This window comes from Panthera pardus, unplaced genomic scaffold (assembly GCF_024362965.1).
Source record: "Panthera pardus isolate Hobbes unplaced genomic scaffold, ASM2436296v1 HiC_scaffold_27, whole genome shotgun sequence".
NCBI classification, from domain to species: Eukaryota; Metazoa; Chordata; class Mammalia; order Carnivora; family Felidae; genus Panthera; species Panthera pardus.
The window spans coordinates 40,307,628-40,330,922 of record NW_026526843.1 but is presented as its reverse complement, the minus strand read 5'-3'; the positions used below and the strand labels follow the sequence as shown (position 1 = coordinate 40,330,922).

The window sequence follows — 23,295 nt, the reverse complement described above, 5'->3', positions numbered from 1 at the left end:
GGAAGGTCCATTTTGATAGAGTGAGAAGGGAAGTGCTATGACTGGAGAAACCTGAGGACAATGGGATAAGGCGGTCATGCACTGTCAGTGGAGGAAACATAGGAAGGAGGGTGGAAGAACACTGAAAACATATTTTCCTTACTTCTCTTTCCTTCTTCCCATGTGCTTGTTCAAGCATATGCTTCTCATGTGATATGAAGAAATCAAAGGGCTATATCTAAATTAGAGAGGGTATAAATAGTCTCTAATGAACTGATGCTACAATTAATTATCCAGATAAAGCTACTTACTGGGAAAGGTGATAAAAGCTTGCCCCCTCATTCGTCCAGTCATCATTCGGAATTGAATTGGTGGTCCTTTTTTCTCCTGGAACCGAGCGAACAATGAGACAAGGTCTCTTTCGGTCACCCGAGGGCTAAGGTTCTTCAGGTATAACACCTAATGTAAACCGAGGATCAACAGAAATAGCACATAAGGGAGGTAAGGCAACTATTTCACTGTAGTAAGAATTAGTTTCAGATAAAGATGGCAGATTGAATACATGCATCTAATTTTACTCCCTCCAGAAAACTCTCTAAAACTATAGGGCCTTTTTTTTTTTTTTTTTTTTTTTTTAAACACAAACCCATGAGGTCAGAAAGAATGAGGAAAGGAGGCAATAGCAGCAGTACTCTGGAAGCTGGAAAATAATTAGATAAGTGTACTCAAGAAAGTTGAATCTTAAACCAGAAGTGGGGAAATCCAGGAACTAACCCAAACTACACCTAAGAATCCTCAAACAGTTTAGGAACTGAAAGCTTCAGGTACCTCTGAAAATGAAGGTAAAGGGATGAGATTAAGATAAGGTGGGAAGGTTGAAAGTTGCTTAAAAACCAACTAGATCTTGAAAGATCCTCCCCTAAGATTAGCTACTGGAGAAAGGCAAACCCCAATCATGGTGAATACTGGTAGCTCATTTTCTAAATATGGGGAATGTCAGGCACAGATGAGGGTATAAATACTATATCTGAACACAAGAAGATTAAGAGAAATAATGCACACTAAATATGATTAGCCCCAAGAGAAAAGATTAAAAAAATACTGATTTGGGATGGGGAATTTCTCCAACAAATGGACCAGCCAGATGACTTTAAAGTGAAGCTAAAAGTCAGCAAGGGCCACTCATGTGCTTAGAGCTTCCAATCTGCTTTTTGGCGCCTACTCATATATATATATATATATAGGCACAGATTACCCGGATCTGGTATCTACTGTATCTGTGGGAAGCCTCTAATGTGAAAGAGAGAACAGAACAAACAAACAGAAATGAAAGCAAATGAAAAAGAAAACAGACCATGCAAGGAAGAAAACTTCAAAAAAACATCACTAGTACCCTCAGAGAATATTCTATTAGGAGACAATATTCTATTAGGAATGGGATGCTATAAAAAAAAAAACACACATTCAAGAAAACAAAAAAGAGCCCTCGAAAGCAAATAAATTTAAGTTCTTATCGGCTTAAAATAGACTGTTATGTTTTAAGGAAGCCCCATTGTAACCCTAAAGAAAATACCTATAAAAGATAAACAAAAGGAAAAAAGGAAAAATACATTAGTACAAAAAAATCAATGAAACAAAAAGGAAGACATCAAGAGAGGAAAAGAGGGACAAAAGAGCTACAAGACAGAAAACAAATAATAAATGATGATAGTAAGTCCTTATAAATAATTACTTTACATGTAAGTATGTTAAACTCCCTAAACAAAGACACAAGAGTGGCTGAATGATTAAAAAAAACAAGATCCAAGTATAATCTGTCTACAAGAAACTCACTTTATATTTAAGGGCACATATAAGCTAAAAATGAAAGGATAGAGAAAGATATTCTATAAAAACGATAACCAAAGAAAGCAGGGTTGGCCATGCGTATATCAGATGAAATAGACTTTAAGTCAAAATTGTCACAAGAGACAAAAATGGGCATTATATAATGACAAAAGGGTTAATTTACCTAGAAGATAGAACTATAAATAAATATGCACCCAACATCAGAGCACCTAAATATATGAAGCAGTGAGAAGTGAAAGGAGAAATACACAGCAATACAATACTAGGAGATTTCAATACCTTACTTCCAACAGCAGAAGGAAAACTAGAAATTTCACAAATATGTGGAAGGAAATTAAATGTCATACTTTTAAGCAAACAATGGGTCAAGGAAGAAATCAGAAGGGAAATTATAAAATATCTTGAGACAAATGAAATCAGAAGATAACAATATTTATGGGATACAGCAAGAGCAGAACTAAGAGGGAATTTCATAGTGATAAATGCCTACATTAAAAAAGAAGATCTCATGGGGCACCTAGGTGGCTCAGTCAGTTAAGCGTCAGACTCTTGATTCTGGCTCAGGTCATGATCTCATGGTCGTGAGATTTAGCCCTAGCTCGGGTTCTGTGCTTAAGATTATCTCTCCTTCTCCCTCTGTCCCTCCCTTGCTCATGCTCACGTGTTCTCTCTCTCTCTTTCTCTCAAAAACAACAACAAAAAAAGTCTTAGAGATGCCTGGCTGACTTAGTTGGTGGAATGTGTGACTCTTGATCTCAGGGTCTTGAGTTCAAGCCCCACCTTGGGCAGTGGAGCCCACTTAAAAAATAAAATAAAGGGGTACCTGGGTGGCTCAGTCGGTTAAGTATCTGGCTCTTGATTTCACCTCAGGTCATGATCTCACGGTTGGTGAGTTTGAGCCCCACATCATGCTCTGTGCTGACAGCGTGGAGCCTGCTTGGGGATTCTCTTTCTCCCTCTCTTTCTGCCTCTCCCCTTGCTCATGTGCTCTCTCTCAAAATAAACAAATAAACGTTTAAAAAAAAAAAAAAATATATATATATATATATATATATATATTAATAAAATAAAATAAGATTTCAAATAAACAACTCTACAATTAAGGAACTAGGAAAAGAAGCAAACTAAGTCCAAAGTTAGTAGAAGGAAAGAAATAAAAACTAAAGCAGAAATAAACAAAGGAGATTAGAAAAACTAGAAAAAAATCAACTAAACTAATAGCTGGCTTTTTAAAAAGAGCAACAAAATTGACTGCCTTTGGCTAGGTAGAGGAAAAAGGAGGGAAGACTCAAATAAAATCAGAAAAAAAAAAGAGGAGATGTTATAACTGATGCCACAGAAAAAGAAAGGATTAAAGAGACTACTATGAACAACTGTATGCCAACAAATTGGATAACGTAGAAAACGATAAATTCTTAGAAATGTATAACCTACCAAGACTAAATCATGAATAGAAAATCTAACGAGATTTATAACTAGTAATGAGATTGAATCAGTCTTCAAAAACCTCACAGCACAGAAAAGCCCAGGACCAGATGGCTTCATGGGTGAATCCTACCAAACACTTAAAGAAGAATTAATATCAATCCTTCTAAATGTTTACACTAACAATGAAAGTATCAATCCTTCTAAATGTTTACACCCTAACAATGAACTGCCTGAAAATGAAATAAAAAAAAAAAGCCAATCCCATTTACAATAGTATCAAAAAGAATAAAATGCTCAGAAATAAACTTAACCATGGAGCTTAAAGACTTGTACACAGAAAACTACATAACATTGATGAAAGAAACTGAAAAAGACACAAATAAATGGAAAGCTATCCCATATTCATTGACTGCAAGTACTATCAAAATGTTCATACTACCCAAAGTGATTTACTGATTCAATATAATCCTTATCAAAATCCGAATGTCAATTTTTATGGAAATAAAAAAATCCTCAAATGCATATGGAATCATAAGAGATCCCAAGTAGACAAAATAATCTTGAGGAAGAAGAACAAAGCAGGAGGCATCATATTTCCTAATTTCAAACTACAGTAATCAAAACAGCATGGTACTGGCATAAAAAACAAACATATTGACCAATAAAACAGAATAGGGAGCCCAGAAATAAACCACGTATTTATGGTACACTGATCTTTGACAAGGGGGCCAAGAATACACAATGGTAAAAAGATAGTCTCATAATAAATGGTATTGAGAAAACTGGATACCCACAGCAAACGAATTAAAGTAGATGCTTAACTCACACCACACATAAAAATCAACCCAAAATGGATTCAATATTTTAAAATAAGACCTGAAACTCCAAAAACTCCTAGAAGAAAAATTAGAGAAAAAACCTTCTGGACAATGATGTTGGCAATGACTTCCTGGATATGACATCAAAGCACAAGCAACAACAAAAGCCAAAATGAACAAGTATGATTAGAACTAAAAACCTGTGCAGCAAAAAAAAAAAAATCAGCAAAATGAAAAAGCAAGGCACAGAATAGGAGAAAATATTTGCAGATCGTATATCTGATATCTGATAAAGGATTAATACCTAAAACATATAAGGGACTCCTGAAATGCAATAGCAAAACAAAACAAAACAAAAAAACCCCAAATAACCCAATTTTTAAAATGGGCAAAAGATCTGATAGTCATTTCTTCAAAAATGACATACAAATGGCCAACAGGTATATAAAAAGATGCTCAATATTACTAACTATCAGGAAAATGCAAATCAAAACCTCAATGAAATACCACTTCACATCTGTTAGGATGGCTATTAATAACAACAACAACAAAAAGCAAGTGTTGGTGAGGATATGGAGAAATTCTAAGCCTTATATGCTATTGGTGGGAATGTAAATCAGTATAACCACTATAGAAAACAGTACGGAGGTTCCTCAAAAAATTAAAAGTAGAACTAACATGCAATCCTGCAATCCCACCCCTGGGTATATACCCAAAAGAACTGGAATTGGGATCTGGAAGAACTATCTGCATTCCCTTGTGCAGTGCAGCATTATTTACAATAGCAAAGACATGGAAACAACCTAAATGTCCACTGACAGATGAATGGATAAAGAAAATGTGTATAAATACAATGGAATATTATTTGGCCTTTTAAAAAAAGAAAATCTTTTCATTTGCTACAACATAAACTTGGAAGACACTATTCCAAGGGAAATAAACCAAACACAGAAGAAATACTACATGATCCCATTTATATCAGGCATCCAACACAGCCAAACTCATAAAAGCAGAGTAGAATCATGTTTACTGTGAGGCTGGGAGGAGGCGTAACTGGGGAGATGTTCATCAAAGATGTTCATGCAAGATGAATAAATCCTATAGATCTACTGTACAGCATGGTGCATATAGTTATCAATACTGTATTAGATACTTAAAATTTATTAAGAGGGTAGATCTTATGTTAAATGTTATGATAAAACAAAGGAGGAGGAAGGGAATTTCTAGAGGTGATGCTTAAGTTTAGGGCATTGTATATGGTGATAGTTTCATGGTGTACATTTATTTTCAAACTCATCAAGATTCATACATTAAATATGTACAGCTTTACTGGATGTTGTAAGTGATGAATCACTAAATTTTACTCCTGAAAACAGTATTACACTATATTTTAACTAACTAGAAAGTAAATAAAAATAGACAAAAAAATGCAAAATAAATATGTACAGCTTTTTCAAATGTCAATCATGCTTCAATTAAAAAAAGACAGCCAAGGAAATGAAGGACTAGTACACTGAAGACCACAAAACATTGCTAAAAAAAATTAAAGAAGACACAAATGCAAAAATGTCCCATGTTCATGGACTGGAAAACAATATTGTTAAAATTTACACACTACCTAAAGTGATCTACAGATTTAATGCAATTCCTATCAAAATCCCAATAGTTTTTATAGGAATAGAAAAAAACAATCCTAAAATTCATATGGAACCACAAGAGACCCCAAATAGCCAAAGCAATCTTGAAAAATAAGAACCAAACTGGAGGCCTCTCACTTAATTTTGAAACATATTATAAATCTACAGTAATCAAAAGAGCAAACTAGCATAAAGACAGTTATATAGACCAATGGAAGAGAATAGAACCCAGAAATAAACTCACACATATGCAGTCAACTGATGAACAGAGGGGCAAGAATACATAATTTGGAAAAGATAGTTCCCTCAACAAATGGTGCTGGGAAAAGTTGGTATCCACATGCAAAATAACAAAACTGGACTCTTATTTTATACCACACACAAAAGTCAACTCAACTGAATTCAGTCAAAATCCAGTCAACTGAATATTACATGAGAAGCACAGGCAGCAAAAGCAAAAATAAAGTGGGACTACATTGACTGAAATACTTCTGTACAGCAAAGGAAACAATCAGCAAAGTGAACAGGCAACCAACAGAATGGAAGAATGTATTTATAAACCAAATATCTTATTAGAAGTTAATACCTAAAATATATAAGGAACACTTACAACTCAACAGCAAAAAGACAGATAACCCAATTAAAAAAAAAAAAACGTGCAAGGGGCACCTGGGTGGCTCAGTCAGTTGAGCAACTGCCTCCTGCTGCTTTCAGGTCAGGTCATGATCTCACGGGTTCATGAGATTGAGCCCCACATTGGAATCTGGGCTGACAGCATGAAGCCTGCTTGGGATTCTCTTTCTCCCTCTCCCTCTGCCCCTCTGCTGCTCACTCTATCGCTCTCAAAAATAAATAAACATTAAAGAATAAAAAATTTTAAAAATGGGCAAAAAACCTAAATAGACATTTCTTCAAAGAACACATACAGGAAATAATTTGGCAAGGATGTACACAAATTGGAATTCCTGTACACTATTGGCAGAATGTAAAATGGTGCAGCCACTATGAACAGTATGGAGGTGCTACAAAAAATTAAAAATAGAACTACCATATGGTCCAGCAATCCCACTTCCAGATACTTATCCAAAAGAATTAAAATCAGAATATCAAAGAGATATCTGAACACATATGAAACACTGTTCACAATAGCCAAGAGGTGGCAATATCCATCATGGATGAATGGATAAAGAAGATGTGGTATACACATACAATGGAATACCATTCATCCAGAAAAAGGAAGAAAATCTGGCAATATGCTACAACATGGATGAATCTTGAGTGCATTATGCTAAATGAAATAAGCCAGTCACAGAAGGACAAATACTACATGATTTCACTTATATGGGGTTATCTATAGTAGTCAAACTCATTGCAGCAAAAGGAGAATGGTGGTTGTCAGGGGCTAAAGGGAGAGGGAAATGGGGAGTTGCTATTCAATACTTATGAAGTTCAGTCATGCAGGATGAAAAGTTCTAGAGATGTGCTGGACAACATTGTGCCTATAGTTAACAACACTGTAACGTATATTTAAAATATTGTTAAGAGGGTAGATCTCAAGTTACATTATTGTTAACAGGGTAGATCTCAAGTTACATGTGTTTTACTACAATAAGAAAAGATGGAAGAAAAAAATCTCTATATGTTAGCTAGAATAAACTATAACATTTACAGTTTAATGGAACTTGAGAAGAATTCAGAGAAAAGCGGCATAAGCAAAGAGCTAGAAAATAGAGCCCACTTAAATGAGTTAACCACTAAAACACAAATAAATATATTAAACGTTGTATAATAAGAGTCTCTTTATGTCTCAAAGACTTTAGAAGCTGGATATTGCATATTTAGATTTAACTACACTTGTATCTTAAAGGCAAAGGCACAGATTGACTGACTTGTGATTCACTTAAGTAATTTCAGGTGATCTAGAGTTTTGGCTCTGAAATACTTATCATAAAAGCATCATCAAATTAAATAACCATAGAAAGGAGTATGTGAAACATACTGCAAGTTTCTCACCAAGTAGGAAAGATCCATACTAAGATGGCTCCCTTTGATATGAACATTTTTTAAAAATCAAGATGACTTCTGGTAGACGTGGCTTGGTCACTTCTTGCTTGGATGCATCTTCTCTGCTCCAAACACACACACACACACACACACACACACACACACACACACACACACACAGATATGTATGAACATATCACCAACATACATATATATTCACACACACAGGTATGTATGTATGTACGTATCACCAACATACATATATATTCACACACACACACACACAAACACGTGCGCGCGCGCGCACACACACACACACACACACACACACACACACACACAAAGATACAGCTAGGCTCAAAAACAAGATTACCATTTCTGTGAAACAGAAAAACAGATACTCCAAGTGATAGTACAGGATGAAACTTCCTGGCATCCCTCTGCAATATACAGTGCTGTTTTGCATGTTTTGAACTTTATATAAATAGTATAAAACTGTATGCATTTTTATGCAGGTATCTGTTTTAAATTTTAAAAAAGTAGATTATTTTTTAGAACAGTTTTAGATTTACAGAAAAACTGAGAAGGTAGTACAAAGAGTTCCCACATACCCCACACCCAGTCTCCCCTATAATTAACATCTTACATTGCTATGGTGCATTTGTTAAAATGAATGAATGAATATTGATACCTTATTATTAACCAAAGGCCATAGTTTATTTAGATTTCCTAAGTTTTTCCCTAATATCCTTTTCTTGTTTCAGGATTCCATCCAGGTTACCACAGTACATTTAGTTTTCATGTGTTTTTAGGCTCCTCTTGGTTGTGGCAGTTTCTCAGACTTCTTGTTTTTAATGATCTTGACAGTTTTGAGGAATCCTGGTCAGGTATTTTGTAGGACGGCCCACTACTAGAATTTTTTTTTTGTGTGTGTGTTTTTCTCATGTTAGATTGGGGTTATGGATTATGAGAAGGAAGACCAGAGAGGAAAGTTCAATTTTGAACATATCATATCAAGTATGGATACTATCATCGTGATTAATGACTGTTGATGTTGACCTTGAACAACTGGCTGAGGCAGTGTTTGTTAGGTTTCTATGCTGCAATATTAGTCTTTTTTTCTTGCCTTTCCATACTGTACTCTTTGGAAATAAGTCACTCAATACCTCAAAACTAAGAAGTGGAAAGTTATGCTCCCCCAGTTTGAGATGGAGCATCTATGTAAATTATTTAAAATTCTTCTGTGTGGGATATTTATCTTATCTCCCCCAGTTATTTGATTTACCCAATCATTTTATTATCAGTATGCAGTCATAGCTATTTATCCTATACTTTAGGTTATAATCCAATATTAATTCACCTAGTTTGTTGCACAAGTTGTTCCAGCTTTGGTCACTGGAAACTCTTTCAGTTGGCTCTTGTGCTCCTTTGGCATATTCCCAACAATGTTTTTATGTTGTTGTTTTCAGCACTTTCTTACTTTCTGTCACTACAAAATGTTCAAGGCTCATCTTGTACATTTCCTGCCCCACTACTAGAATCAGTCATATCTCTAAGGAGTCCTGGTTCCTTTTACAAGAGAATGGTATTACAAACTAAGATTTGGGTACTGAACATGCTTGTTGCCACTGGAGTATCACTTCATTTAGACCCTCTCAGCTGACGGAGAAAAAATTATGCTTATACTAACCTGTGTATATATACATATCTATAAATATTTTATATATAATCATCTATATCTATACTAAGCTAAACATGATTTCATGCTGCTGTCTCCAACTCTAAACCATTATATGGATCATTCTAGCTTCTTTTCTTTGCTTGTCTGTGAATTCTACCAGTGAGAAACTTGGCTCCCACCACCTGCCATCCATTTACTTAATTGCTCCATTTCATTATACATGTGTATCAGTATCAGGATTGTTAACCAGTACCCTCATGTGACACAACCTTATTAACTAGGGTACAGTGATTATGTGCAACCTTATTAACTAGGGTACAGTGACTTCTGTTTTTAGTCTTCTGGACTCCACACATTTCCAAAGATACTTAAGTCAGCATCTTTCACCCACATACCTTCATTGAGGTTGCTTCATGTATCTGTAAGATTGTCTTGTCATAGTCTTCATTCTTTCCCGGGGTTCCCCAACCTCTCAAATGATTTTTTAATATTTGTATACATTAAGGGTCACTCTTCATGCTGTACAGTTTTATGGGCTTTGACAAATGCATATCTTGCAGCCACCGTTACATTATCTTATAGAATAACTTTACTGCCTTAAAAATGCTGTGCTTCCCCTATTTCTCTCTTCTCCAACCCCCTGAACTCCTGGCAACCATTGGTCATTTACTATCTCTACATTTTGGTGTTTTCTGGAATGTCACATAATTGGAATCATACAGTATATAGTCTTTTAATACTGGCTTTCACTTATTAATATATTTATAGTTCCTCTGTGCCTTTCTGTGGCTTGTCAGCTCAGTTCTCTTAATTGATGAATTATATCCCACTGTATAGATGCAGCACAGGTGAAAGTATCCATTCATCTACTGAAGGACATTCTAATTGCTTCCAGTTTTTGGCAATTATGAGTAAAACTGATAAACATTCACATGCTGGTTTTTGTATAAATGTAGGTTTTCAAATCAATTGGGTAAATAACAGCATAATTACTGGATTATACGGTAAAACAATGTTTAGCTTTGTGAGACTGAACTGACTTCAAAGAAGTCGTAACATTTTCTATTCTCGCCAGCAATGAGTAGGAGTTCCTGTTGCTCATCATCCTCAATAGCATTTAGTATTGTCAGTTTTATTGTGAATTTTAGCCATTCTAATAGGTGTGTAATGGCATCTCACTGTTGTTTTATTTTGCAATTCCCTGATGACAGCGATGATGAGCTGCTTTTCATATGCTAATTTGACATGTATATAACTTCTTTGGTGAGGTGACTGTTCTTACATTTTGCCCATTTTTTAATTGGGTTGTTTGTTTCACTACCGTTGAGTTCCATGTCTTTGTGAAAAAGACAAAGTGTCTCAAAGACATGTCTTTGTATTTTGGATGAAAGTCCTTTATTAGAAATGTTTTACAAATATTTTCTTCTAGTCTGTGGCTTGCCTTTTGATTTTCTTAAAAGTGTCTTTCACAAAACAGAAGTTTATAAATTTAATAAAGTTTGATTTATCAATTTTTTTCTTTCACAAATTATGCTTTTGGTGTTGTGTCTATAGATGCATCACCAAACACAAGGGCATTTAGATTTTCTCCTATTTTCTTTTATAAGTGTTACAGTACTGTGCTTTACATTTAGATCTATGACCTATTTTGAGGTCATTTTTTGAGACCTCATTTTTGAGATCTTATTTTGAGACCTGTGTTTAGATTCCTATTTTGCATGTAGATAACCAGTTTGTTGTTTTAGCATAATTTGTTGAAAAGACTACCCTTTCTTCATTGAACTGCCTTTGCTCCCTTGTCAAAGATTAGTTCATTATATTTGTGTGAGTCTATTTCTGGAGTCTCTATTCTGCTCAATTGATCTATGTCTTTTTTTCACCAACACCACCCTTTTTGATTATAGTAAATCTCAAACATGGATAGTATTAGTCCTCCAACTTTGCTCTTCTTCAGTATTATGTTGGATATTCTGGGTCTTTTGTCTTTCCACATAAACTTATAATCAGTTGGTCTATATCTACAAAATAGCTTGCCAGGATTTTGTTGGGATTGTGTGGAATCTACATATCAATTTGGGTACAACTGACTTAACAGTGTTAAGTCTTGCAATCCATGAACGTAAATATCTCTGCATTTATGATCTTCTTTAATTTTTCATCAGAGTTTTATAGTTTTCTGTACATAGATCCTGTACATATTTTGTTAGATTTATACTTAAGTATTTTATTTTTTGTGGTGCTTTTGTAAACAGCATTGAGTTTTAAATTTAAATTTCAATTGTTCATTTCTTGGTGTACAGAAAAGCAATTGGCTTTTGCATATAAACCTCGTATCTTCCAACCTTGCTATATTGCATTTATTAGTTCCCATAGTTCTTTCACATTGTTGTTATTGATTCTTCGCAATTTTCTACATAGACATACATGTCACCTGTGAAAAAAGACAATTTTTTTTTTCTTCTCAATCTGTGTGCTGTTTCTTTTCTTATTGCACTAGTTAGCATTTCTAGTACAATACTGAAAAGAAGCAGGGAGAGGGTACATCTTTGTCTTATTCCTGATCAAAGGGGAAAGCACCCAGTTCCCCACCATTAAGTATGTTAGCTGTAGGGTTTTGTAGATATTCTTAAGGAGGTTGAGGGTGTTTCTTTCTATTCCTAGTTTGCTGAGAGTTTTTGTCATGAATGAGTTTTCATTTTGTCAAATGCCTTTTCTACATCAATTGAAATAATTATATAATTTTTCTTTAGTTTGTTGATGTGGTAGATTATATTAATTGATTTTCAAATGCTGAATCAGCCATAAACCCCTCGAATAAATCTTGCTTGATCATGAAATATAATTATTTTGATACCTGTTGGATTTCATTTCCAAATATTTTAATTTTTCAATCAAACTATTTTTATTTTCCTAAAATTTAAGATTCTTCTCTGTGCTCATGAGAGATATTGATCTGTAGTTTTGCTTAATTTAATGATTTTATCTGGTTTGGGTATTAAGCTAAGGCTGGTTTCATAAAATGAGTTAGAAAGTTTCTATTTTGTGGAAAAGATTACAGAGAATGGGTATCATTTTATATGATTCCATTTTCACCCCTCTTGGCATATCAATTATATTTCATTTTATAATTTTTTAGTGGTTGCCTAAGAGTTTACAATACTCATTTATGACTAATCTAAGCCCACTCTCAAATAACATCATACCACTTCACAGGTAGTGCAGGTAACTTATAATAGTTATATACACCAAATACTAATTCTTCCCTCCTATTCCTTATAACATTCCTGCCTTATAACATTCATTTATCAACATGCTATAATTACCTAACACATTACTTTGAATAGTTATCTTTTAGATCACTTAAAAATAAGAAAATAAAAGATTTCATTTTACCTTCACATATTCCTTCTCCTATGCTCTTCTTTTCTTTATAGAGATCTGATTTTCTGGCCTGTATCATTTTCCTTCTCTCTGGAAAAACTTAAAAAAAAATTTTTTTTCTCACAAGACAGATTTACTGCTGACAAATTCCCTCAGTTTTTGTTTGTCTGAGAAAGTATTTTTTGGTCAACTTTAGAAGGATTGTTTTGCTGTATACAGATTTCTAGATGGGTGTTTTTTTTCCTTCAATACTTTAAATATTTCACTTTTCTCTTCTTGCGTGTCTGATTTCTGATGAGAGATCCAATGTAATTCTTATTGTTCCTCTATAGGTAAAGTGTTTCCTCTCGGTGTTTTCAAGATTTTCTCTTTGTATCAGTATTCTGTGTTTGAACATGATACACTTAGTCTGGGGTTATTTATCCTGATTGATATTGTCTTCCCAGATCCTGAATCTGTGGTCCTGTGTCTACCATTAATTTTGGAAACTTCTCAGCCATTCCTACTTCAGCTATCTCTTCTGCTCCTTTTCTTTATTTTCCTTCTGGTATTCCAATCACATGTATGTTATACCTTTTGAAATTGTCCATAGCTCTTGGATATTATTTTCAATTTTTTTACAGTTCTTTTTCTCTTTGCATTTCAGTTTGGAAGATTTTTATTGACATGTCTTCAAGCATATGGACTCTTTCCTTGGCCACTTCCAGTCCACTGATGAATCTATCAAAAGCATTTCTTTTTAGTGTTTCTGATCTCTTGCATATCCTTCTGATTTTGAGTTTCTATCTGCTTACACTACCCATCTGTTCTTGCATATTGTTTATTTTCTCTAATAGATTCTTTAGCATATTAATCATAGTTATTTTAAATTTAAGTTAAATTTAAATATTATCATATAAGTCCAAAACTTGCATATCTGAGTTTGGTTCTGATGTTGGCTTTGTCTCTTCAGACTGGTTTTTCTTTTAGCATGCCTTGCCATTTTTTTTGTTGAAAACTGGACACGATGTCTAAGTTAAGAGGAGTTAAGGTAAACAGACCATTAGTACAGGTTTTATGTTAATCTGGCCAGGGGTTGATGGTGTTTAGTGTTTACTCTAGCTGTAGGTGTCAGAGGTTTCAATTTCCCCTAATGTTCTTGCTTTTTCTCCCCTATTTTCTTTCAGATTCCCTAATATCTCCTTAAACGGAGTCTGAATCTTGCAAGTCTTTCAGCTATAGTCCATAGTTATTATATTGAAGCCCCATTCATCTGTGGGGCAGGGAGAAACATTCTGTGATCACATAATTAAGTCTCAAGTCTTTTAGCATGTCTGTGTCCCCAGCCTGTAACCTTCACAAGTGTTTTCTAGTTTCCCCCCACCCCTCTCTTAGATGAGACAGGAAGGTTAGAGGCCTCGGGAGTTGGATAATTTCCCTTCTCCCAGGTTGGAGAAGGCTTTGGTAAAGATGTTTCACTTGTTGGGTATCCCTTTGTTAGGTAGAAGCTCTGGGTAGATTTCAAAATGATTAGTTTTTCCTTCCTCATGCCAGGAACAGGAGATTGTTTCTTGGCCCTTCCCCTTGAGAACTTAATGGAGTTCCTGGAGGTAAAAATCATGAAAATATGAGGGCCTTCAGAGACTGAGGCCCCTAGAGTTTGTCACTCAAACAATCTACACCCTGCTTCCAGCAGTTTGTCGAAGTTACTGCGTAAGTAAGTGTCCCTACCAGTTTATGGCTACAGTGCTTTCTGCTCCTGAAAAGCAGATCTGGGCTGTGATTCTCTGTAATTGCCTGTCTTTCCAGACTTGGGGGTTGCAATTTGCTCTGTGACTTCAATTCTCTGATGGGTCCAAGAAAAGTCATTGCTGTTTTATTTGTTCAGCTGTTTTTCTTGTTATAAGACATGAATGATAACTTCCAAGCACTTTACACATTGGAGCTAAAACCAGAAGTCTGCAAGTAGCTTTCTTCATTCAACATTTTGTTTGTGAGTTTCATGTATATTGATACATGTAATTCTATTTTATTCATTTTCTATACTGTACAATATTCTATTTTATGAATATACCATGCTTTATCCATTCTCCTGCTGATGAACAAGTGTGCTGTTTATAAACTGTGCTACAATGAATATCTTTATAACATCTAATGTTCACATGTAAGAGTTCCTCTAAGATAGATACTTAGGAGTGGAATTGCTGACTTATAGTGTATGAGCATCTTCCATTTTACTAGATATTGCTACAGAGTTCATAAAAGTGATTGTCCTCATTTATAGTCACCTCATTTATATTCATTCATTGGCACTGTCAGGCCTTTAAATGTATACCAACTTCCTGGGTGTTAAATGGTTTCTCACTGTAGTTTTATTTTAAATTTCTTTGATTACTTATTAATAAGATTTTGTAATTAATTGGTTATTCATGTTTTCTCTTCTGTGAGTTTCTTGTTCATATCTTTTGGCCATTTTCATTGGGTTGTTTGTGTACTTTTTGTTGGTTTTGTAGGGAAGGATTTCCTTAAAATGACTCAAAAAGTACAAACCATCAAATAAAATACTGATGATCTGATTACATTAAAATGAAAGATTTCTGGTTAATAAAAGATATCAGAAATAATGTTTAAAAGATAAGCCCCCCCACTGGAAGAATATATTTGCTAAATAAGCAACATGTGTTTATATCCAGAATTTAAAAATAATTTCTGTAAATAATATGAAAAACTAGGCAATCAAATAGTGGGGAAAGAAATGGAACAAGCAATGCACAGAAGGTTGCTGAAAGGCTAATAAATGTATGATTACAAGCATAACTTCATCGGAAATCAGAAACCTGCAAATGAAGTCAATGAGATACCTTCAAACATTTTAGACTGGCAAAAATGAAAAGTCCAACACTAAAGAGTCTTGGCAAGGATATGAAAGAGATTTCTGAAACCCTGCTCATGGAGTTGAATATATACATACCCTATATCACAGTAATTCCACTCCTAGGAACGTAATACAGAACAGTGATTCTTAAAATGTCACTCTCAGACCAGTAGCATCAGCACCTCATGGGAGCTTGTTGGAAATGCAAACTCTCAGTCCCTTCCAGGTGATTCTGGTCCATACTAACATTTAAGAATCACTGCAATAGAGCAATATTTTTCCAACTTTTTTGACTAGATCCATAGGAAGAAATGCATTTTACATTCTGGCACACATATATAACACACACACGCGCACGCACACACGCACACACACACACACACACAAAACCAAACCAAAAGCTTCCAGAAACAGTCAACACCCTTACTCTACAGAATGTACTTTGATATTTTCTATTCTATTTTGTTTCATTAGAAAAATTGCTTGTTGTGACCTACAATTGTAACCTCAAGTTTGAAAAACTGTCCTAGAGAAACTCTTGTACATATGCAACAGGAGATACATACAATGTTTGTTGCAGAATGGTCTGTAATAGCAAAAAGAAAAAGAAAATATCTTCAGGAGAATGGATAAATGAATTATAGTGTATTTCTACAATGCAATACTCCATAGTTCCTTATATTATTAAAATAAGTTTCAAAAACATTATGTATATTGAATCAAAAAAGCAAGTTGTAGAAGAATATGTCGAGTATGACATCATCTATATAGTTTTAAAATATGTAAAGTTATATTTTGTTTATGAATATATAAATATGTAGTAAAAATATAAAAACATGCATCAGGATGATAAATAGCAAATTCAGGATAGTAGTTACCTCTGGAGTGGAGACAGGGAAATGGGATTGGTGAGGGATACCTGGAAGTCTTCAGGTGTGTCTGTAAGGCTCTATTTTTCTAACAAGCAAATAGGGAAACTATGAAGAACTGGTTAAGATGGCTGGCTAGGTATGAGGGTTTTTGTTATATTATTCTTTAACTTTTTGTATATTAGTAATATTTTATAATAAAAAACACAAATCAAGCTGTCCTTGAACAGCAAGAATATATTAGAAATGCAGTCATTCAGAAAAAACTGCTTTAATATCCCTCATCTACAATGTCTTTTTTTAAAATTCAGGGACAGCCAGAAGCTAACATTATTTTTTTTGGTTTTGTTTTTTAAATTAAACACGGCCAAGTATATGCTCCAGGGGCTTGTGTTGCCTCTTTGGGCGACATAACAAAGTTTTCCATTCTGGATGTTAACATATACCAATAATGTGAAATAATGATGTGATCAATAAAACAAGGTTTACAATTCTTATATATTTGTCAATTTATCAAGCCTTAGAGGCCTTGCACTTTCACTTTGCTGCTTAGCTATCAGCAGTTTCAAGTCATATGTCATATGAAAGCCAGATGGAGCATTCTAAAGAAAAAAACTCATGCACTAACACTAAACCCTACTCACAACCAGGTGGCCAATTATTTATTGACTAATTTCAGAGGCACCATGGTTACCTGATATGGTGGTCTTAGGAATACTACTTGATTTATTACTAGCCTAGGAAACTGGAGGTTACTTTCCCTTCAATTCAGGGCCTCTAGTGGGTATGGACTAGAGTCTCATCAAGATTTCTTTAAAACTCTAAGGATAGCTTAGGACCTCAGGAAACCACAAAGAACATCAGAGGAAATATGCTATTTATATAGTATGAAGAGAATTAATAGTCAAAGTCAAGGAAAAACACAATCACTATGCCTATGTTACGATTCCTTGGTATAATCAAAGCTAATTTAAAAGTATTAATTTAGGTAGAGGTAAAGAAAAATTAAAACAACCCATGTTTTTTTTCTTGGTTTGGCCTATACCTTGTTTGGCTCCCCTGGATTATATGAAGAAAACATAGGAATTTTTCGGATCTCTTCCTCTGACAAACGATTTCTCTGGATCTCATCTTCTGGGACAAATTCTATTGGCTGCGTCAGCTTCTTAGGCCCAGTCCAACACTGCTCAGGTGAATTATCAAAAACTTTTGCCACATGGAGACTGGGACCTTTACCCTGTGCTGCCTGTTTTCCCTTGTCCTGGAGTAATGACGGGTTCTCAGCTGTGCCACTATCTCCCACTGATGTAGCTGAGACCAGTGAGTGGGAAGCAAAGGGTTCACCTCTCATAAGTTGGAACTCTTCAAGACGTTTTTTCATTATCATCTCTTGGTAAAAACTTTCCAGGTTGTTCATGGGATCACCTTTGTTCTTCTTTTGGGGTTCATCTAGATCAAGACAAAGAGATAGGGAAGTTCTACAAAGCCTACCAATAAAACTTTTGACAAATAAATAAAAATTAAATCTTGGATTTCAGGTATAGAAACTCTGTTGGGGCAAGTGATTACAACCTTTGACAAATGACAGTAGTATATAGTTGGTTTAATGCAGTGTATCTCAAGCAAGGGTGGAACTATGGTGAGGCAAGTGAGGTCCCTCGGGTGCAAAATCTAAGGAGGTGCTCACTCTGAGTCATGCAAGTACACGCACCTAACTGATAAGGACATTAAAAATGTAACCAGTGTGGCATTATCCCACGCCACAGAATTAATAATTCCTTAGTATCATCTACAATGGAGTTCATATTCAAATGGTTCTGATTCTCTCAAAGTTACCTTTTTACACTTGGCCATTCAATGCAGAATCTAAACCAGGCTTTGGCTGTTATAGCTCTTAAGTCTGTTCTATTTTAAAACAGTGCCCCTTCATTTATACCCCTCCAACTCATTTTTTCCACATCCCATTGAATTATTGGAGGAACCACATCATTTGTCCAGAGAACAAATGAAATTTGACTTATTGTTCCTCATGTTATTGTTTCACTTGTTCCTTAATCCCCTCTATTTCTTACAAACTGGCAGTTAAATCTAGAGCTACGCTAAGACAATAGTCATTGGCCACACAAATCTATTTAAATTAATGTTTTAAATGTCAGCTCCCCAGTTAACTAGTCACATTTCAAATGCTTGAGAGACATATGTAGCTAGTGGATACCATGAAGAGCAGAATAGATAGAAACCATTTACATCATTGCGGAATACTGCATTAAGATAGTGCTGACCTAGAGATGTGATTAGATTTACGCTCAATATTTTAGGCAACGATCCTCCATAGATAGATGTATACTTCCTATCATGTCATGTCATAAGGCACATGTTTGGTGGTCCCACTTTAATTGTTGCTAAAGTTGATCAGCAGATTCAGACAGTGTTAGTCTGATCCCTCCACTGTGAAGTCTTCCCATTTACCTAATGGGATTTGCATCTATGGATGACCATTGCCTAGACCTATTAATTTATTAAGAGTTGCAAAATGGAACTCCCCTAATTATATTATTTATTTTGTGTTTATTAATTCTATTATTTCTGTTGTATTTATTATCTGGAATCCTATAATGAACTTACCGTCAATTACTTGGTTTTCCCATATACAGTTTATACAGGAAAGGCAGGACAAATGCTTGATTTTTTTCCCAGTATTTACCAACTATAAGAGTAATGAGTTGGTACCTTAGAAATGTCCAATGGTAACCAATGATTATTTTTAGTATAATCGTGAGACCATTTTCATATGTTTGATGTGTTTCAATCAAATGTAGTCTTTATTCTTTTTGGTGGTCAAATTATCTCACTTGGGACCAGTAAGTCCCTTCAAATTGGCTCCTGTGTTGCTTTCCATTTTTTTGGCACAGCAAGGTATTACAAATTCATTTTGAATATTCCCTGACTCAAACCTAGATTATCTCTCCAAGGACCCTAGGTCCTTTTAATGGGGAACAGTATTTAGAAACCACAATGTGTTGTCAGGTGTGTTCACAGATGTTGAGTTGTTGCTTCTAGGCCTTTTCACTGGACAACGCTAGGAAATTCTTTTAAAAGAAAAATAAATCATGAGCTCATACTGGTACGTCCACTTTAAATGTAATATTCAAGGTTTTTACTCAAACTTCTTGGTTTTTATAGAATTTTAAAATGTCAATAACAATACTAATACAACTATCAATAATAAAACCACTGAATACAGTTTTAGGAATGAATACATGTACAAATGTTGTGTTAAAGTCACTTTACATAACTGCTTTCTCTGTATGGTTATGCTACGAACTTCATTTATAGTTAGGTTCATTTGCTTCAAGTTATTTATGAACTTTCGGAATTGATTTTTTCCCTTTTTTATTAGTTTTTTAAATTATGCAGAACACTATATGAGTCTAAAGTGAAAACTGTGTAATACATACAGTACCTTCACAGAAGTCTCAACTCTATCTCTGTTCCCTTTCCTTTCCCATTACTTTCGTTTTCCATAAATAATAATTTTTATTAGGTTTTGACATTATGGTTCCATTGTTTCTTTTTTAAATGTTTATTTATTTATATTTTTGAGAGAGAGAGAGTGAGAGAACATGCATGCGACTTGGGGAGGGGCAGAGAGAGAGGGAGAGAGAGAATCCCAAGCAGGCTCTGTAGTGTCAGCACAGAGCCCTATGTGGGGCTTGATCTCCTGAACCATGAGATCATGACCCAAGCCAAAATCAAGAGTCGGACACTCAGATGCTCAACCGAGTCTCCAGGAGCTAGGTTTCTTTTTTGTTTTTGTTTTTGAAAATATAAGCAAATAGGTGCACACACACAACACATATATATGTGTATAGTTCATTAGTTACACCCCTCTTCTACATAAAAGGTAACTTACTATAAACATTGTTCTACAACTTTCTTTTTTGCACTTAGCAATATATCCTGGAAATAACTAGATTAATGTGTAGAGCTCTTCTCCTTCCTCTTGATAACTGCACAGTACTCTACTGTGTGGATGTACTAGTTTATTCAACTACTCCTCTACTGATGCACATTAGTGTTGTATCCAGTCTTTTTTGCTTGTATGAATAATGTCCTGACAAACAGCCTTGTATATACAGGATTTTGTATTTTTCCAGTATATCTTTGAAATAGATTATAAGAGGTGCATTGCTGAGACAACGGGCAAATGTGTATGTACTTTTTCCATATATTGCTAAATTCCACTCTGTAGGAGTTGTACTATTCTGCCTTTCCACCAGCAGGGTATAAGAATATTTAGAAAAGGATTTCTTAAGATGCCAAAAGCACTAACCATTAAGGAAAATATTAGCAAACTCAACTACATTACAATTTAAAACTTCTGTTCATTAAAAAAATCATAAAGAGAGAAAAGTCATAGAATCGGATGAGATGTTTGCTGCACAAATAACTGGTAAATAACCATTAAGGAAAGGGGCAGGTGATTGAAAAAAAATGCCTCACAAAAGAGGAGACATACATGACTGACAAATATACGCAAAAATGCTCAACGATATTAGAATTCAGAGAAATGCTAATTAAGAAGGTAATGGGATACTAATAGAAAACTGCCATGTTGGCAAAAAATTAAAAAGAATACCAACATCACAGGTCAGTGAAATTGTAGAGCAAATAGAACCCTCATACATTGCTGGTAGGAATGTGCACCCATAGGGCAAATCACTATAACATTATCTACCAATGTTAAATATATGCTCATAATATGACAATTTCCATGCTTACATATATACCCTAGAAAAATTTAGATATATGTGTACCAGGATACAATAGTAATAATGTTTAGATCAGTGCTATTTATAATAGCTTTAAACTGGCAAAAATGTAAATGTCCATCTAAGAATCAATTATAAAATTGTAGTCAGTTTATATTACGAAATAATACATTCTAATGAAAGTGAAGAAATTTCAGCTACATATGACCAAGTGGATAAATATCCTAATGTATACATTCAGAAATATATATTTAGTGACTATTATGATTCAGGTAGCTTCTTGGGGTATATCTATATAAAATAAAGATCCCTATCTTTATGGAGCTCAGTGAATTATATAGAATGTTAGAAGGTTATGAGTGCTGTGAAAAAAATACAGCAGCATAATGGGTGACTGGAAGTGCTAGGGGGTGGTAGTAGTGGTAGTTGCAATTTTAATGTTGGTCTTGGTAAGTCTCATTGAAAAAGTGACATTTGAGAGATATGACTTAAAGAAAGTGTGGGAATCTATCATGCTGATATTAGAATGAGGGCTCCAAAGTGAGGAATATGTCTCAAAAAAATGATAAAGTCTGAAATCATGCAAACTATTTATCTGACCACAATGGAATCAGATTAGACATCCACTGCTGGAAGAAATCTGAGAAAACACAAATATTTAGAAATTAAACAGCACAATTCTAAATACCTCATAGGTCAAAGAACTTACAAAGGAAATTTTAAAAATATTTTGAACTAAATGAAAACACCATAATCTAAATTTATCAATGCAGCTAAAACAATGCTGAGAGAGAAATCTGTAGCTTTAAACACCTATATCAGAAAAGAAGAATGTTTTCAAACCCATAATCTGAGCTTCCAAACTTAGGAAACTAGAAAAAGAGCAAACTAAACACAAAGCAAGGAAAAAGAAAATAATAAAGATCAGGGTATAAATCAGTGTAATAGAAAACAAAAAAAAAAAAAAAAAAAAAAGAGAAGAAAATCAATGAAACCAAAAGCTGATTCTTTGAAAAGTTTAACAAAATGGCAAACCCTTAGCTAGACCAACCAAGAAAATAAAAGACAGAAATTACTAACATCAAGAATTAAAATGAGGCATCATTACTGACCCTATAGAAATGGAAACGAGTATAAGGGAATATTATAAATAACTTTAGGCCAACAAATTAGAAAGCTTAAATGAATGGACAAACTCATAGAAAGATGCAAATTAACAAGCAGACACAAAAATAAAGAGAATAGCTGAATAAACTCATAATAAGTAAATTGGTTGAATTAGTAATCAACAATCTGCTCACAAAGAAAAGTCCAGGTCCAGATGTCTTCATTTAATGTATACCAAATATTTAAAGAAATAATACCAATCACACACAAACACTCTCAGAAAACAGAGGAGGGAATCTTTTCCAACTTATTCTATGATGTCAGTACTACACTAAAACCAAAGCTAAACAAAGACCTCACAAACAAAGAAAACCACAGATAAATATCCCTCACGGACAAAAAAATCCTTAACACAATATTAGCAAGCCTAATCCAACAACATATAGAAATGATTATATACACATAAGTAGAATTTGTCCCAGAAATGAAAGATAGGTTTAGCATCTTAAAAAAAAGCAATGAATACATCCTATGAATAGATATAAACATTGGGGCGCCTGGGTGGCTCAGTCGGTTAAGCGGCGGACTTCAGCTCAGATCATGATTTCGCGGTCCGTGAGTTCGAGCCCCGCGTCCGGCTCTGTGCTGACAGCTCAGAGCCTGGAGCCTGTTTCAGATTCTGTGTCTCCCTCTCTCTGACCCTCCCCCGTTCATGCTCTGTCTCTCTCTGTCTCAAAAATAAATAAACGTTAAAAAAAAATAGATATAAACATTAAATCACATGATCACTATAGTAGGTGCAGAAAAAGCATTAAACAAAATCCAACATCCATTCGTGATTTAAAAAAAAACCCTCAATTATGTATGAATACCAAGGGCACATCCTCAGCCTGCATATGTTAGGCTGAATGACACCT

The 23,295-nt window shown here is 34.6% G+C and overlaps 1 protein-coding gene across 5 annotated transcripts in view; it reads right to left on the bottom strand.

The window, feature by feature from the left end:
* RBM41 (RNA binding motif protein 41) overlaps positions 1 to 23,295 on the bottom strand; it is a 63,733-nt gene that overhangs the window by 6,646 nt on the left and 33,792 nt on the right. For all 5 annotated transcript variants that reach the window (XM_053891293.1, XM_019435672.2, XM_053891291.1 and 2 more), the window contains 2 exons: positions 17,545 to 17,948; positions 291 to 438 (listed from right to left, as the gene is read on the bottom strand). In XM_053891293.1, the coding sequence (XP_053747268.1) occupies positions 291 to 438; positions 17,545 to 17,948 (552 nt within the window). The remainder of the gene's footprint in view (positions 1 to 290; positions 439 to 17,544; positions 17,949 to 23,295) is intronic.